Here is an 18,247-nt window from a genome sequence, read left to right as displayed (position 1 = left end):
GCCGGGTGGGGGGCTGTGGAGTGGGCGGGGCATCGGTGTGGAGGAGGAGGAGAGGGGACCGGCACGTGGGGCCGGAGAGCAGTGCAGCACGAAGCTCACTTGCATTACATCCAGCTGATCTGGGTTGACACCCAGCACCACATACGCGCCCTGAATGTCTCTGATCACAGCAGGGGAAAGCCCCAAGTACTGCTGGGTGTGGCCCCAAAACCGAAATATAAATCACGACCTCCAGTTTCTGTTGTTGCTGCAGTGCCAGGGATGTAGCCCCACCTGGCAAGGCCAGTGGCTGCATAGCCGAGCCCCGGCACCCAGTAGTACCAAGACCCAGGTGTCATGGGCATGGCGTGGGCCGGGCAGGAATGGGGGTACTGCAGATGGAGGGAAGTGGGGAGGCATCCAGGTGCAGGGGGAGTGCAGGGGTGGAGAGGAGAACGTCCCATATGTCTCGGTCACTGGGCCAGGGTCCATGACAGTGGCAGCAGGCTGTCTCGATGTGGGGCTCAGGGGTGCACCCCTATGGCCACGTGGGGCAGCCATGGCAGCCGAGCACCTGCCTCCAGAGATGATACCCCGAAACATCACCTGAAAGTACGAACAAGAGCTCTGGAGACCAAAGTCGCAGAGAGACTTGCCCCATCTAGGGGAGAGAAAGCTGGAGAATTCTGAGTTCTAGAGACTGCCAGGCAGAACCCCAAACCAACACCAGACGGGCTCGAGTGGGGGGGCGGCGAGAGGCCCAAACCCTCAGCCCGGTGAGGAGGGTTCTGGAACCTGCCCCTGGAGCACCAACCAGGAGGGAGGCTGGGGTGCCACCAAGACTCCCACCGTCAGCACGTGTGCTCCCAGAGGACTGAGGCACCCACCCAGGCGGCCTGTGACCCTCAGGGCTCCCCTGCCTCGTTGCCTGGGTGTTTCCTGCAGACAGTCAGATCCAGACTCCCCAGAGAGGCACTGACACCCCAAGGCTGAGCCCAGCCAGACACCAGGCAGGAGACTGCGGTGACAACTCCGGGAGGAGGGCGCTACCACACTTCCTGGAACCCTCCCCCCCAACAGGGCCTCCCACCCCAAGGGGAGCAGCCACGAGCACCCACAGGGATTCAAGATCCACAGGAGGGAGGAAACGGAGCTGCCAAGAAGGGCAGCCAGAGGGCATCGTTCCCACCCCACAACACGCCCAGTGGGGACTCTGGGGTGGGGCGATGCAGGCTGGCCCGACACTAAACTTCAGCAAGGACCCGGGAGCGCCCAGGGTCTCAGAGAGGGGCTCCCGAGAAGCTGGCGAGGTCCAGGCACAACGGGGCCAATTGTGGCACGTCAACACAGGAGAGGTCAGGGCACCGTCCTCTCACCCACCAAGCAACTGCTGGGCGGTTCTCACGCAGAACTAAGCTGAAGCACCCCCTCTCCGGCGTGGCACAGCCCAGCCCAGCCAGCGGAAACCATGGAGGCCAGCTGGTCAGGGGCATCACAGCGGTGGTGGAGGTGGCGGTAGGTGTCTGGGTGGAGACTACAGCCAGGATCTGACTTGAACACGCCAGCAGTGATATTCCAGCACCCCAACCCCCCGCCCCCCAGCCCCCACCTTGGGCTTCCTGCACTGCCCCAGGGGAGTCAGGAGACAGACAGGCACCGCCGGGGACAGGTGACAGAGAGGACAGATCCGGCTGATTCTGGAAGCAAGCGCCTTTCTTTCTTTCAGGCTTTTTATTTGTGGCATTTCAAAAACACCCAAGACGTCTGTGTGCTGCTTCCTCAAACGCAGAGTGCTGCCCGGGCCGGCCCCATGCCCCAGGGCCTTGCAGGACCCCAGCCTGGGGGCTGGCTGCTGAGCCAGAGAAGGGGGACACTTGCCCCAAGTGTGTGCCCCCCCCACGCACACACGCCAGCTGCTGTGTCCACAGGGCCGTGGGGGAGGCAGGCCCACTCGCCACTCCCCCGAAGAAAGTCCGGGCTGGCGGGTGTCGGCCCAGTGGAGGCGGCCAGGCTAGCCCTCCCCAGACCCAAGGCTGGCGTCGCTGCCCCTGGGGCAAGCCAGTTGGCAGAAGTAGTCTTGCAGCTCGCGCAGCGCCCGGAAGCGGTGGGAGATGCTGTTCTTCTCCGCCTTGGGCATCTCTGCATACCTGTGGGAGGGACAGCAGCAGGTGGGGGACGCCCAGGAGCCCAGAACCCAAGGAAGCCGGGGGCGAGAGCCCCGAGACAGTGCTCTGAAAACTCAGATAATCCCCTTGGGTCTTGTTGTTGCTGTTTGGGCCATGCTCAGAGATGCCCAGCGCTTGTTCCTGGCTCTACACTCGGGGCTCACTCCTGGTGGGCTGGAGGGACTGTACAGGGTGCCAGGGATGGAGCCCAAGACAAACACCTTACCCACTGTACTATGGCTCCAACCCCAAAACCAGATCATCTTTAAAGATAAGACAGGAGGGTCGAGGCGGGGGGCACGCGGGAGGGGAGGGTGGTGCTGGGAGGTTGGAGGCATGAAACCCTGCCGTGAGCAGAATTCCCACGCTCGGTGCCTAAAATTAAAAATATCACAATCACAGTGAAAACGAAAACAAGGGCCTTACATTCCCACATGAGCCGAAACCCGCCTGGGTGAGTGTGGGAGGGACGGGGGCTGTCCTTCCCGGGTGCCCCCTGGCACGGGGCACGCGGCTCCCCGTTGGGTCAGCCCTGTCACCTGCTGGCAGGAAGCAGCAGGGCCTGCCCGAGCTCACGCACATTCTGGGGTGGGGGAGCAGCCCGCCATCCAGGCAGGATTCCTGGGGGGTGAGACCCTGCACACCAGCTGCCCCATACTCGGCTATTCACGCCGAAATCAGTGACAATCGCAGGAACCAGCTCCCCGGTCACTCCGACCACATTCCAGGCGCTCCCCACGGCCCACGTGGCCGGTGGCCCCACGCTGCAGCCAGGTCTCACCGGGCAGGCACCCGAGCATCCCTCAGCTGCGCCCTTGTGCTGACCTCAGCCCGTGGGGTCAGGGCAGGCAGCGGAGCAAGCACCCCACGGAACTGTCCGGTTTACTCACCAGAACCAAGGCCGCCCGGGCCCCAGCCCCAGCCGCCGAGGGGGCTGAGTAGGAAGTGGGGGAGCCAGCGCGAGCCACAGGGGAGGGAGGGGCACTGGGATTCCGGCTGTCCAGCTCTTCAGCTGGAACAGCCCCAGACCGCCCTGCCCCTCTCTGCATGCCTGCACTCAGGCGGGCGGGGTGTGGCACTCCCCGGCCCTCGGTAGCCCCGCTGCCCCACCCCTGCAAAACCTTGCCCGAGCCTTACGTCTGCTGGTATCCATCAGGCTGGAAGCAGGGGTCCCAGCCGAAGTCCCGACAGCCGCGGGGTGCCACAATCTGGCCCTGCCCGAGGAAAAGGGGACAAGTGTGTGAAGCTGAGCCAGGTGTGGCCCAAGAGCAAATGAATATTTTCCCCCTAAAAGGAGCCAAAGGCTCTGGACTTTGCAGATTAGCCCCGTGCATGCCATCATCACCCTTCCCAAAATACAAAGGAGCATCTAAAGTTAAAAAAAAAAAAAGTACCATATTTCAGCACAAAATCACACCTGATGCTTTCTCAATTTGGGGGTGGGGGAGGGAAGGGGGCTGCTCCTCGCTCTGTTCTCAGGAGTGACCCGGGTGGTGCTCAGAACGCCACAGGCAGTGCCGGGATGAAACCAGGGCCACTGCCTGCAAGCGTCTCACCTGCTCTCCCATCTCTCCAGCCCCACCCCTAGTTTTTAGGTACCAGCAAGGACCAGAGGTTGCCGCCTCGCAAGCTTCCAGCTCTGGCATCCGGAGCCTGGAGTAAGCCCCAAGCACGTAGGCCATGGTCCCACCCTCCCTCCCTGAAAAGTAACACGTTTGCTTCTTTAAAGCTTCACATGATTGTCACACTCAAAACCTGCAAAGGAAAGGCAGGAAAATCTGCAACAACTATGCAGCAAAACCAGGGCTGGAGGACAGGGCGCAGGGGCCAGTCAGGCCAGAGAAATTCCACTTGTGCCACGAGGACCTGTGTGACCCGGGCCAATGACCAGATCACTTAGGAGCCTCGCCCAGGCGACAAGCGTGTTTTGAACACCTCCAGCGGGCCTGGCCTGCCCTGGCAGAACAGAGCACAGCAAAAACAGGCACCAGCACAGCAAACAAATTAATGATTTCCAAATGCAAAGTGTTTCCTGGGGAGCAGGCGGAGATGACCTCAGTGGGGGGCACTCTGCAAAGGCCACAGAGAGGGGACATTCAGCCCGTTTGAGGGGAACAGGGGCAGGCACATTCCTGGCAGTGCCCTGCTGCTGCTCAGGTCAGGCGATGGTCAGGTGATCAGGTCACTGCAGAGTGCGGTGGCGGCTCCAGGCACAGGTGAGAGACGGCCAAGCAGAAGCCACCTCAAGCGCAGTGGGGGTTGGCGAGCAGTGAGGTGCAGGAAGCGGAGTCGGGGACACAATAGGAAACGGCTGGGGGGGGTTCAGTGACGCGGGCCTGTCGACAGGGCAGCCAATGCTTAGTCACTGTGCAGGAAGTCGGGCCTGTGGCTGTTGGAGCTTCAGATTTTTGTTCTCTTTCTTTTGTTTTTGAGCCACACCCAGCCATGCCTGGGGGCTCCTTCCAGTGCTGGGGGGACCCTTCGGTGCCAGGATGGGCCTGGGACCAGAGCCAGGCCTCCAGACAGGCAGAGCCTGTGGAAGACCCAGGGCGATCTGTTATCTTGCTGGGTTCCAGCTTCTCATTAGTTGAAAAAAACATTTCTACAAAAGTAGCAGACGACTCATTAAAAAAATTTTTTTTGTTGGTAAGCCCAACAAGAGTACAGCTGGGAGGGCGTGTGCCTTGCAGTGGTCAACCTGGGCTCAATCCCCAGCATCCTAAGTGGTCCCCAGCCCACAAGAAGTAGACCTTAGCACTGCCGGGTGTGGCCCCAAAACAGAAACTTTTGTGGGGGGACGGGGGGGGGCTACATCTGATGACATTCAGGGCTTACTTGACCCTGCGCTCTGGGGATATGAGGTGCTTGAGATGAAACGTGGGTCAGCCGAGTGCAAGGCGAGGGCCCTGTCAGCTGTACTATCACTGGCCTCTCATTAAAAAAATTTTAACCAGGGGCTGGAGCGATAGCACAGTGGGTAGGGTGTTTGCCTTGCATGCGGCCGACCCAGGTTCGAATCCCAGCATCCCATATGGTCCCCTGAGTACCGCCAGGAGTAATTCCTGAGTGCAGAGCCAGGAGTAACCCCTGTGCATCACCGGGTGTGACCCAAAAAAAAAAAAATTTTAACCAGGCAGCATGCTTGCTCAAGCAATCTCACTTCTGGGAATTTAATCAAAACAATTAAAAACAGCATCTCAAGAACTTATTTGCACACCTTAGGTTGACGAAAGCATTTATTCAAGTAGCCAAAATGCCCGTCATAGGGCTGGAGCAATAGCACAGCGGGCAAGGCGTTTGCCTTGCATGTGGCCGACCCGGGTTGATTCCCAGCATCCCATATGGTCCCCCAAGCACCACCAGGAGTAATTCCTGAGTTCAGAGCCAAGAGTAACCCCTGTGCAATGCAGGGTGTGACCCAAAAAGCAAAAACAAAACAAAACAAAACAAAATGCCCGTCATAGTTAACTAGACAAAGAAAACGTGTCTATACATATAACTGAACGTTATCCAGCCTGAAAACAGACATACTGGGCTGGAGAGATGGCACAGCAGGTGGGGCACCTGCCTTGCCTGGCACCACAAATGGTCCCTTGAGTACAACCAGGTGTTAAAAAAAAATTTCTGAATGGGGATCGGGGGGCCTGGAAAAACAGTATCGGGGCAGGGCACTTGCCGTGCATGTGGCCCACCCGCATCCAACCCCCGACCACTGGTCTCCTGAGCTTTGCTGGGAGTGACCCACGAGTGCAGAGCCGGGAGTATGCCCTGAGCACCACCAGGAGTGACCAACAACCAAAACACAACAGACCCATTTTGCAGGCCAAGCCTTACTGAAAGGAGTCATACCAAATAACACGGGGCCAGCGGGGTAGGGCCAGGATGTTGCCCCGGGCAGGAACCTCACACCCGGGCATGTGGCATGTGTCCACCACCCGAGCCGTCTCCCCCAGGCCCCCAGGATTCCTCATCTAGGACATATGTCTATGACATACCCAAAGAGTCCAGCCTTTAGAAAGAGAAGCAGAACGGAGGTGGCCAGAGGGGCAAGGATGGAGGGGACAGGAGCCACCCAGGGGCGCGGGGCTTCAGCTTTCTGAAGTAAGGCCTGGAAATCCGTGGCGCAGGTGCAGAGTGAACACTTTTCTAAAAAATAAGGTTTGTTTGGCTTGGGGGCCACGCTCAGTGGTGCTCGAGGTATACTCCTGGTTCTGCACTCAGAAATCACTCCTGGTGGGGCCAGGGGACCATCCGGGGCGCTGGGGATCCAACGCCAGCCGGCTGTGTGCCAGGCAAGGGCCCACGGAGCTCGAATTTCTGTACTGTACTCTCCAAACTGCGAAGACGGCCCTTGTTGGGGCTTGTTTGCTCTGGGGGCCACACCCAGCACTTCACAGGGCTTATTCCTGGGCCTAAGCTCAGGGATCACACTGGTGAGGCTCAGGGAATCATATATGGTGCATCTGGGTCAGCTGCGAACTGCCTGCTGTACCATCGCCCTGGCCATGGTGATGCTGGCAAGGAAACATCGGGGCCTGAGCGACAGCACAGCAGGGAGGGCATCGCCTTGCACACGGCCAGCCTGGGTTCAATCCCCGGCATCCCATATGGTCCCCCAAGCACTGCCAGGAGTTAATTCTTGAGCACAGAGCCAGGAGTAACCTCTGAGCATCACTGGGTGAGACCCAAAAAGGAAAAAAAAAAAAAAAGGAAGAAAGCATCTACCAGGCAGGTGGACAGGAAACGTCTGCAGAGGAGGTGGCGCCTGCTGGGCCCCTGCGGCTCCCTGAGCCCGGGGCAGCAGGTTCAGCCCAGAGAGGGAACTGGGCCCTGTGAAGAGCAGCGGCTGGACCTCAGGAGGGAAGGGCAGTGGGGGTGGACGTCAGATGCTACCCAATATGGAAGGTCGGAAAGGTCATCAAGGGAAGCTGTACCCACAGAAGCTGGATTAAGAGATCCCAGCGGCAGGGCTGGAGAGATGACAGGAGGGCGCTTGCCTTGCACGGGGCCCACCCAGGTTAAATCCCCGGCACCCCATATAGTCCCCTGAGCACCACCAGGAGCACTGACCTGAGCATCTCTGGGTCTGGCAAGAGAGAAGAGAGAGAGAAGAGAGAGGAGAGAGGAGAGAGGAGAGAGAAGGGGCGGAAGGGAGGGAGGGGGGGGAGAGAGAGAGAGAGAGAGAGAGAGAGAGAGTTGGGATCCTCTCTCAAGAGCTTGGGACCTGAGAGATGGCAGGAGTGTGATGCAAAACCCAAGGGAAGGAAGGAAAAGGAAGAAAAGGGGCTCAAGAGGTGGTATAGTAGGTAGGTACTTGTCTTGTATGTGGGTGAATTCAGTGCCCCAAGCTCCTATGGTTCTCTGGGCACTGACAGGTGTGATCCCTGAGCACAGTGCCAGGAGTAACCCAAGCACCGGGTGTGGTCCGAAACCAAAAATAAAATAAAATAATAAATAAAGAAGGTGGCCAGTCTCCTGGGCAGAGACAGCTCAGCGCAGGCTCTGCACGGGGAGGCCGCTTTGTCCCCCAGCACCTCATGGTTCCCCCCAGCACGGCCAGGAACAAGCAGTGAGCCAGGAGGAGCTCCTGAGCACTGCTGGAAAAGAAAAGAAATCCGAGCCTGGAGACGTCTGGGCGGTTGACGGGGCACCGGGGAATCACTGTCATCACGTTCCACATCTGCCTCCCGGGAGGGTGGACGGCCTGGGTGCACAGCTGTTAGCCATTGTGCATTTCCCTGAAACGCCAGCCTCCTCGGGGAGCAAAGAGGTTCCAGGGCTGACATCACTTCTAGCTGTGGTGCCCGGGGGTGACTGGGCACAGCCCTGAGAACCAACTCCAGCGCCGCGGAGCCCTGCCCCCACCCTCCCGCAGAGCAGGTTGCCGCCGCTTGGGTCACAGCGCCCTCTGGTGGCACGCGGGGAGCAAGCAGGGGAACGTACCACAGTCCGGCCCCGGAACAGCAGCACCGGCTGCCCGGGGTCCCCTGTGCTGAGGGCAAAGGTGCAGAGCGCATAGGCTGACTTGTCCTCGAACCCGGCCAGCAGCTGGTGGAGACCTGCAGAAGTCTCAGTGAGCGGAAGCTGCAGCCTGTGCTGCCAGCACCCGCCCTGACCTAACAGCACCCACCTAGGGGCCTCATAAGGACCCCCAGAGGGGCCCTGGCCCTGATCACCTGGGGAACTGGGGGTGGCGGAGGTGAGGTGCACTACTCCAGTGTCACCTGAGTAGTGAGCCCCGTGATATGAAGTGCTTCTAAAGCACCTACAGAGGAACCGTCTGAGCCTGCCACTGGGGGTGGGGCCTCGGAGGGCGCTGCCACTGCCTGAGGCTAGGACACGGAAGCAGTCCCAGGGCCCCCCTCAACCACAGCCCCTTTGCATCTCCAACTCCAGGGCCACCAGCCTTCACCCATCAGCCCTCGCGCAGCCTGGGGCCCGGAGCACTGTGAACTGTGGGATCAAGACGGGGAGGAGGGAAAGGCAAATTCGGAGATTCCTGCACCAGCTGGGAACCTCCCCACAGAAGAGCCCGAGGGGCTGATACCTTCGGGCTTCAACTTCTCCAGGAACCATTTTCTGCAAGGGAAACAAAAGCAGATCAGCTGCCAGGGCCGTTGACCACCTTCAGCCACAGGGACCAGCAAGACCCTCCACCCAATTAAGAGGAAGAATCCCACAGGGGAAAGGAAACAGACAAAATACACAGCACTGTGACTGAGGCTTTCAACTGCACTGGGTAATGACAAATGGGACTTAAATAACATTTTTGTCGCTTCCCCACACTGTAGATTACTGAGAAGTAAAAACAAAACCTCCTCAGTGCTGGTGCATCCAGCCCTCGGGCACTGCCAGGAGTGACCCCAACGCACAGAGCCGAGGGCAGCCCCAGAGCACTGCCCCAAACAGTTAAAACTGGCCACCTGCAAGCTACACTCAGGCTTTGTAGCTTGCCCGCCGATGCCCTCCGACCCAGGCAGGTCGTGCAAATCGGCACCAGGATCTAAGAGGGTCCAGGGCACCAGGTGTTTTCAGGAAACCCATTTCAAACCTCAACCTGCTTCTCCCCTTTCCTGAAACCGACCCGCCCACGAATGCGCCTCTCCAGAGGGTGGGTCCCCTTTGCCCATCTCCACTTACAGGGCACATTCTCACACTGCACAAAAGAAAAAGCCTGCCTCTCCCCCACCCCTAATCCTCCCGGGACAATACTAGGGACAATACTAGCGCCGATGCCAAGACAGGGAACGACCCGTGAGATCAAGTAACCGACCGACCGTTTCAGAGTTCAGGGCGCTCTGTGGCGGGCGGGGAGCACTCACATGTAGGGTCCGGGGAGGCCCCCCAGGGCGTTGAAGCAGAGGCAGGTATCCTCCACCAGGACAGGCCCCTGCACCTGCAGAACAAGGACAGGGGTCTTGAGGCCCGCCCCAGTGCAGCCACACCTCTCCCGGGGGGCCAGGCCGGCAGCCACCTGGGGGGCGCAGCAGGGGGGGCAGACAGGGTCCCCATGGGCTGCAGGGACCCTGCTGGCTAATGGCCCATCTTCATCTTAAAGAGTCAGGCTACACCTGGGCAGGGGTCCTTCTCCACACCCCCCATGCAGCGGTGAGCGGGTAACAGCCCCTTCTGCAGCCCCCGAGGCGCAAGGGTGGATGGCAAGCAGGAGAGTGGCACAAGGGCCGAAGCACACGCACCTGAGAGCAGGGGAGGAAAGAGAGAGGGAGAGAGAGTGAGAGAGAGAGAGAGAGAGACAGAGAGAGAGAGAGAGAGACAGAGAAGGGAGAGAAGGGACTGGAGCGATGGTACAGCAGGGAGGGTGCTCGCCTTGCATGGCCAACCTGGGCTCAATCCCCGACCAGGAGCAGTGATTCCTGAGAGCCAAGACAGGAGTGAGTCCTGAGCACTGTCGGATATGGCCCCACAGCAAAAGGCGGCAAATGAGATGTATGAAAGAGCCAGGGGAAGAGAGAGGGAGAGTGAGTGTGCGCGCGCGTGTGTGTGTGAGAGAGAGAGAGGGAGAGAGAGAAGGAGGGTATGTATGGGTGAGAGGGAGGGAGAGAGAGAGAGAGAGAGAGAGAGAGAAGAGAGAGAGAGAGAGAGAGTGTGTGTGTGTGTGTGTGTGTGTGTGTGTGAAAGAGAGAGGGAGAGAGACTTATGTGTGGTGAGAGACGGCGAGCGTGTGTGAGAGAGTGCGAGAATATATGTTTGCGAGAGGGAGAGAGTGATGTGTGACAGAGAGGGAGAGTGTATGTGCGCGTGTGTGTGTGAGCGTATGTGGGAGGGAGAGGGTATGTGTGTGAGAGAGGGAGAGTGTATGTGTGTATGTGTGTGTGTGAGAGAGGGAGAGGAGGGTATGTGTGGGTGAGAGGGAGAGTGTGTGAGTTAGGAAGTGTGTGAGAGAGGGAGAGTGTATGTGTGTGTGTGAGAGAGAGAAAGGAGAGGGAGAGGGAGAGGGATGGGAGTCTGTGTGTGAGAGAGTGAGGGGCTGTTCCGGAGCCACGTGGGCCGACCACCCCCGAGAGGTCTGGGCTGTGTGTGAAGACGTGATCAACGGTGCCCACCCTGTTCCTCTCTGCCTGCGCCCAGCGGGCCCGGGGCCCGGGCGCTGAGCGAGGAGCAGAACAAGCACCTGGCGTGCTGCCTCCAGGCACTTCTGTCTGGAGATGTCGTCCGGCTCGCCCTGGTACTCCGGCACTGGGAGAGGAAGCAGAGAATCAGCTCATGGGGAGACAGCAACCCAACCCCAAGGCCCGGGCAGACAAAGCGAAGACGTACGATCGATCTTCTTCGCCACCAAGGTACAGGGAAACTTATCTCCTAGAATTTGAGTGACCTGTTGCAAAATGGAAGGACATTCATCACCATTGGCTAATGGACCCCCGGGACCACAGCAGCTGTCACCCACTTTTCTTCAGGTGACTCTGGACAATCCCCGGAGAAGCCTGTGGATCTGTCTGACAGAGCTTCCGGCCAGTGACAGGCACGAGAGCCTCTGTCTATTCATCATGCACCGGCGCCAGACCACCCCGTGACTCCGTGCCACCCCCATCCTAACGCCTAGCAAGGCAGGGCTAGAGCGACAGGACAGCAGGAAGGGCGCTTGCCTTGCACGAGGCCCACCCGGGTTCAATCCCTGGCGTCCCATACAGTCCCCAGAGCACTGGCAGGAGTGATTCCCACGTGTAGAGCCAGGAGTAACCCTGAACATTGCCAGGTGACCCCCACACACACCCCACCAAAAAAAAGTTTAACAAGTCAGGCCCAGGGAGGAGATCCCCCGCCTCCTCTGGAATCGCACCCCGGCAAGTGAGAGCCCTCACTCCTTACTCACCCTCTGCCCTCCCACCCACCCTCGGAGTCCAGCAGCTCTCAGAATCCAGGATTGAAACCAGTGGAGAAAAAATAACTATGTTCACTGCCCTGGGCTGAGAGTTAGCATCTTATCCCAACTATAAATATAGGCCCCCATGGCCTTTTTTTTTTTTTTTTTTTTTTTGCTTTTTTTGGTTACACCTGACGATGCACAGGGGCTATTCCTCCTGGCTCATGCACTCAGGAATTACTCCTGGCACTGCTGGGGGGGCGGGGGAGTTGCTGGGAATCAAAACCCGGGTCAGCCTTGTGCATGCCCTACCCGCTGTGTTATTGCTCCAGCCCCCACTTCCGTGGTCACTCCTGTGACCTTTAAACCTATGAAAGCATTGCTATTTCATATCTCATGAGAGTTTTTAGTAGATATTGCAAAATAGCATTTAAACTCTATTTTTAAGTTATTGCAATTATGCAGCTAGATTGAATCCTTTAACGCATGTAAGGCACAGGTATGCAGATCACAAGGACTCAGAATATTTGAGAATGTATTTAAACAGAATTGGCGTGGGGCTGGAGCGATAGCACAGCGGGCAGGGCGTTTGCCTTGCATGTGGCAGACCTGGGTTCAATTCCTAGCATCCCATATGGTCCCCTGAGTACCGCCTGGGGTGATTGCTGAGTGCAGAGCCAGGAGTAACCCCTGTGCAACACCGGGTGTGACCCAAAGACCAATAAATAAATAAATAAATAAAATAAACATAATTGGCTTATTATAAACCACTGTCACTGTCATCCCATTCCTTATCAAATTGCTCGAATGGGCACCAGTAACATCTCCAGTGTGAGACTTATTGTTACTGTTTTTGGCATAACGAATACACCAGGGGAGCTTGCCAGGCTCTCCAAGAGGGGCGGAGAATGCCCTACCGCTGTGCTACAGCTCCAGCCCCATTATAAACCAATTATGCATTAGAGATAGGACAATGGGATCTCTGAGCACAGAGCCAGGGATAAACCCTGAGCACATCTGGGTGTGGCTCCAAACTAAAGTAAACAAGTAAATAACTGATTTTGGTGCCAGAAAGATAATACAGAATTTAAGGAGACTGCTTTTCAAGATAAAAACCTTTCAAGATAAAACTGCTTTTTTAATCTAACAGTAAAGTTTATTTTTCTTGTCCTCGCAGAAAGGGGAAAGGACAGACAGACTGAGTTCGTGGACGTTCCTTTGGCTGGACTGGCCAGGGAGGCTCCTCTGGAGGGGAAGAGGGCCCTGGGAGGAGAGCTAAGAATGCTGCGAAGGCGGCTCACGGTACCCGGGGACGCGACTGTGAACGGTGTGAGCATGGATGGAGCTATGGGAGAGCTGAAGCTTCACTGTTCTCTGAATGAGGCATGATGGGCGTGAGAAGCTGTGCCTGGGGTCTGCAGTGGTCACGGGGGCCACTGTGGAGTCCTATGTGATTGACCAGGGTGCTGGAGGCGGAGACCCTGGGCACGTCTGAATGGGAGCGTGAAGGGGAGGGTACAAATACTGCTGTGGATTTTTTTTTTTTTTTTTTTTTTTTTTTGCTTTTTGGGTCACACCCGGCGATGCACAGGGATTACTCCTGGCTCTGCACTCAGGAATTACTCCTGGCGGTGCTCAGGGGACCATATGGGATGCTGGGATTCGAACCCAGGTTGGCCGTGTGCAAGGCCCCACTGCTGTGGATTTTAACAAAGGTGTGCATTCGGGGCTGGAGCGATAGCACAGCGGGTAGGGCGTTTACCTTGCACGCAGCCGACCCAGGCTCAAATCCCAGCATCCCATATGGTCCCCTGAGCACCGCCAGGAGTAACTCCTGAGTGCAGAGCCAGGAGTAACCCCTGTGCATCGCCAGGTGTGTCCCAAAAAGAAAAAAAAAAAAAAACCAACAACAAAGGTGTGCATTTGCAGATGATGCCCAGTTATACTTCATTTCATTGTCTATGTAAAAGTAAAGGACTGGGTGATAGCACAGCGGGTCGGGCGTTTGCCTTGCACGAGGCAGACCCAGATTCGATTCCTCCATCCCTCTTGGAGAGCCTGGCAAGCTACCGCTGGCACGGCAGTGTCTGGCAAGCTACCCATGGTGTATTCGATATGCCAAAAACAGTAACAAGTCTCACAATGGAGACGTTACTGGTGCCCGCTCGAGCAAATCAATGAACAATGGAACGACAGTGCTACAGTGCTATATATGTATATATATAGTATATAGGTATATCTACAGTATATATGTATATCTATACATACATATATATGTATATGTATAGATACACATTCCATTCCTCCACCCTTCTCGGAGAGCCCGGCAAGCTACCGCTGGCACGGCAGAGCCTGGCAAGCTACCCATGGCGTATTCGGTATGCCAAAAACAGTAACAACAAGTCTCACAATGGAGACGTTACTGGTGCCCGCCTGAGAAAAATCAATGAACAATGGGACAACAGTGCTCCAGTGCTTTTCAAGAAGCTGACCCGTATGCTCCGGAACCACCTGGTCCCTCAGCACTGCCAGGAGTGAACCCCAAGCTCAGGCCAGAAATTGCCCCTGAGCACCACTGGGTATCGCTCAAGAGTAACTGATTTCCTTTGTAATTCCATGTATATTTGTAAATTTTAAAACAGGGCCAGGGCCAGAGAGGAAGCTGAGTGCAGGCTGAGTGAGCACCAAGAGCCGCGGGGTGTAGCCCCTGAACAAACCAAAATTAACCAAAAAAAGAAGAGGAGGAGCCGGGACGACAGCACAGAGGGTGAGAGCCTGGCCTTGAACGCGGCCGGCCCGGATTCAGTCCCCAGCACCCCACAGGCCCTGGGCTCCACCAGGAGTAAGCCCTGCGCACAGCTGGGTACAGCCCCCTCAAAAGAAGAAAAGAGGGGGCTGGAGAGATAGCACAGCGGGTAGGGCGTTTGCCTTGCACGCGGCCGACCCGGGTTCAAATCCCAGCATCCCATATGGTCCCCTGAGCACGGCCAGGGGTGATTCCTGAGTGCATAGCCAGGAGTAACCCCTGTGCATCGCCAGGTGTGACCCAAAAAGCAAAAAAAAAAAAAAAAAAAAAAAAAAAAAAAGAAGAAAAGAATATTGGGGGGCAGGAGGGGAACAGGACTGACTCAAAGGGCTAGAGGCACATGCTCTGCCTGTCGGACCGCAAGGTTTGGTCCCATCTCCACATACCCCCAGCACCTGAGTATGACCCTGAAACTGAAAACAAACAAAAATACTTAGTCACATCTCTCTTGAGGGTACTTGCATCCAGCGCCGATGTGTACCGTCACTATAATCAACCCCCACTGTGGGGCTGGAGCGCTAGCACAGCGGGGAGGGTGTTTGCTTTACACTTGGCTGACCTCGGTTTAATCTCTGGCATCCCATATGGTCCCCCGAACACTGCTAGGAGTAATTCCTGAGTGCAGAGCCAGGAGTAACCCCTGAGCATCGCCGGGTGTGACCCAAAAAGGAAAAAATAAATAAAAAACCCTCCACTGAAACCAGACCCATATATACCCTGCTTCTGAAGCTGTTCACTGGCTCCGTGTTCGGGCCCCTGGGCGAGGTCTATGGTCCAATCCCAGAAGTGTTCCACACCCAGGGTCCAAGCCTTCTGCTCCTGAGGATCCTGGATCCACACAACATGGGACACATCGGTGTGGCACCCCAGGGGCTGGAGAGAGAGAACAGCGGGTAGGGTGCTGGCCTTGCATGTGGCCAACCTGGGTTTGACGCCCAGCACCCCACATGGTCTCCTGAGCACTGCCAAAAGTGACCCCTGAGCTCAGACTCAGGAGTAAGTCCTGCGTCCTGCTAAGTGTGGCCCCCCCAAAACAAAAAAAACACTGTGGCACCCCAGCAGCATATGACCACAGCGGGTGAGTTCTGGTTACAGCAACACAGGAAGAGAAAGGAAGGGGTACTAGTACAGCACGTAGGGTGTTTGCCTTGAACATGGCACCCCACACAGTCCCCTGAGCCCACCAAGAGTGATTCCTGAATTGGGCCAGAGCGACAGTACAGTGGGAAGGGCAATCCTCGGCATCCCATGTGGTCCCCCAAGCACTGCCGGAGTGATTCCTGAGTGCAGAGCCAGGAGTAACCCCTGAGCATTGCTGGGTGTGATCCAAAAAGGAAAAAAAAAAGTGATCCCTGAATGTGGCTGGGTGTGCCTCCACCAACCCCCAACAAATTCTCAGAGCCAGCTCTGTGTGTGTGTGTGTGTGTGTGTGTGTGTGTGTGTGTGTGTGTGTGTGTGTGTCTCCCAGGGTTCAATCCCCAGCATCACATAAACATATAAAAATAAGCAGATGGAGAGAGGACGGCAAGAAGATACTTCCTGGCTGGCTTTCTAAGACACCCTTTTTTTTTTCTTTTTGGGTCACACCTGGCGATGCACAGGGGTTACTCCTAGCTCTGCACTCAGGGATCACCCCTGGCGATGCTCAGGGGACCATATGGGATGCTGGGATTCGAACCCGGGTCGGCAGCGTGCAAAGCAAATGCCCTACCCGCTGTGCTATTCCTCCAGCCCCAAGACACCCATTTTTTAGGTCAAGTTCAAGCCCATCTTCTTCAGCCAGCCTCCTGGAGTTATTCCAGCCCCTTCTTCCAGCCTCTTGGAGTTATTCTGGCCCCTGGGTGGGCCGCTTTTTCAACCAGTGACAGACCCAGGCTTGGGGGCTGGCATCTGCCACCTTGCATGTGGCTCCACTCAGAACTCAGAGGGGTTTGGCCGGAGTGATAGCATAGCAGGCAGGGCATTTACCTTGTACCGGCCGATCTGGGTTCGATCCCCAGCATCCCATATGATCTCTCGTGCACTGCCAGGAGTGATTCCTGAGTGCAAAGCCAGGGCATCCCCAAAAAAGTTAAAAAAAAAAAAAAGAAAACTCAGAGGGTCCTAAGAGGCTGGAGAGACAGTACAGCAGCAGTAGGGCACTTGCCCTGAAGGCACCAGACCTGGGTCCGCCCCCAGCATCCGGACAGACCCTGAGACAGCCTGGAGTAATTCCTGAGGGCAGAACCAAGAGTGACCCCGGGGCATCACTGGGCGTGGCCCCAGACAAAACAAAATAAAAAAGGGTAAAATAAACAACCTCAGAGAGGCACTGACCTGGGACTGGAGTGATAGCACAGCGGGTAGGGCGTTTGCCTTGCACGCGGCCGACCCGGGTTCGATTCCCAGCATCCCATATGGTCCCCTGAGCACCGCCAGGGGTAATTCCTGAGTGCAGAGCCAGGAGTGACCCTTGTGCATCGCCAGGTGTGACCCAAAAAGCAAAAAAAAAAAAAAAAAAAGAGGCACTGACCTGTCTGCTTGGACCCCAAATTATCAGCACACCGAGGTCTGGCTTCTGAGGACCCCCATCAGAAATGCCATCAGCCTCTCCACTGCAAAGAATGAGGCGTCCCCTAATCACAGCACACTACTGGCCTACGTGACTATACAGTGGTGTCACACGCCCCAACAGGGGACCCCACAGCCTTGGCCTGATGGGGGTAAGCCCATGACCTCAGCAAAGCGGATTGGGGCTGAGGACTGGCAGCAACTCTGGGGTCCCTTCCGCTAGAAGGACCCCAATATAAACAGGGGTGCGCATCTGAACTGCAAGGACAAGTCACCCCCTGGAGACTCCTCAGGACTGTGGCTGCCCCACTGCTGCATCCCCTGGAGGTTTACAGGACCCCCACCCATTCCTCACAGCCAAGGCCCCCATCCTCATCAAGCCCCCCAGGGGCATCACTCGGCAGCGCATTGCATCCTTCATCACTAACGTGGTGCCTGGCATCACATTCTCCACAGCACAGGGAAGCTCCGGCTGCACCACGGGGGTAGGAGGGGCTGGATTCAACCCCGGGGACTGTGGAGGTCCCGGTCCCCAAGATGACCTCCAGGGCAGGTGCTGCGGTTCCACGACTCCTCCAGTGCACATCTTGAGCTCCTGACAGAGTGCTCATCCCGGGCTGAACTCCGCGGTCCAGCCACACGCGATCCCGCAAATGCCTCCCTCTGTCCAGCCACACGCGTCCCGTAGGCACTGTCCAGCCACATACAACCCCACAGCCGCCTCTGTCCTGCACGCGATCCCTCAGCCGCCTCCCTCAGTCTAGCACAGCATTCCGCAGCCATCTCCCTCTGTCCTGCACACGATCCCGCAGCCTCCTCCCTCTGTCCTGCACACGATCCCGCAGCCTCCTCCCTCTGTCCTGCACACGATCCCGCAGCCGCCTCCCCTGGCCAGCCACGTGCAACCCCGCAGCCGCCTCCCACTGTCCTGCACCCGAGCCTGCAGCCGCCTCCCTCTGCCCAGCCACAACCGAGCCCGCAGCCGCCTCCTGCTCGACCCTCCAAACCCGGCCTGCACCTCCTCCAGTTTCTTGGCGTTGCCCGTGACAAACACGATCTTCTTGCCGACCACGGAGGCCGCCATGGTGGCCGCCCGCCGGAAGTCCCTGCGCGGGGAGGCGGGCACTTCCGGTCCGTGGCGGAAGAGGCCGCCCGACTTCCGGTCCACGGTCCGGGGGCTGCGGGCGGTCTTACTGCTTCGTCCGGGGGTCGGTGTCCGCGCCGGGTGCCCGGAATCCTGGCTCACGTCGTCGGGGAGCCTAGCTACCCGCTTCCGGAAGGAGCAGCTTGGGGTAGGGGAGGAAAACGGCGCGCGCGCCCCGCTCCGCGGCCGGATTACTGCGGTCCTTGGCACTGGGAGTTGAGCGCGACACCAGTCCCTGCCGCCAGAGGGCGCTCGCTGCCAAGACCAGAAGGGGCTGG

At 57.5% G+C, this 18,247-nt stretch overlaps 1 protein-coding gene across 1 annotated transcript; it reads right to left on the bottom strand.

Annotated features, from left to right (window-relative positions):
* Window positions 1–1,852: 1,852 nt before the first annotated feature.
* ITPA (inosine triphosphatase) lies at window positions 1,853–17,981 on the bottom strand. The gene is made up of 8 exons (XM_004610996.2): window positions 17,844–17,981; window positions 10,923–10,980; window positions 10,777–10,841; window positions 9,467–9,540; window positions 8,692–8,723; window positions 8,088–8,203; window positions 3,282–3,358; window positions 1,853–2,126 (listed from the first exon to the last, which is right to left on the bottom strand). Exons 1-8 carry the CDS (start codon window positions 17,907–17,909, stop codon window positions 1,991–1,993), a joined length of 624 nt encoding a protein of 207 aa, XP_004611053.2. The 5' UTR covers window positions 17,910–17,981; the 3' UTR covers window positions 1,853–1,990.
* Window positions 17,982–18,247: the final 266 nt, after the last annotated feature.

The sequence above is a fragment of the Sorex araneus genome, chromosome 3 (genome assembly GCF_027595985.1).
Source record: "Sorex araneus isolate mSorAra2 chromosome 3, mSorAra2.pri, whole genome shotgun sequence".
Classification (NCBI taxonomy): Eukaryota; Metazoa; Chordata; class Mammalia; order Eulipotyphla; family Soricidae; genus Sorex; species Sorex araneus.
The sequence above is the reverse complement of the archived record's forward strand: the minus strand, read 5'-3'. Positions and strand labels throughout refer to the sequence as shown.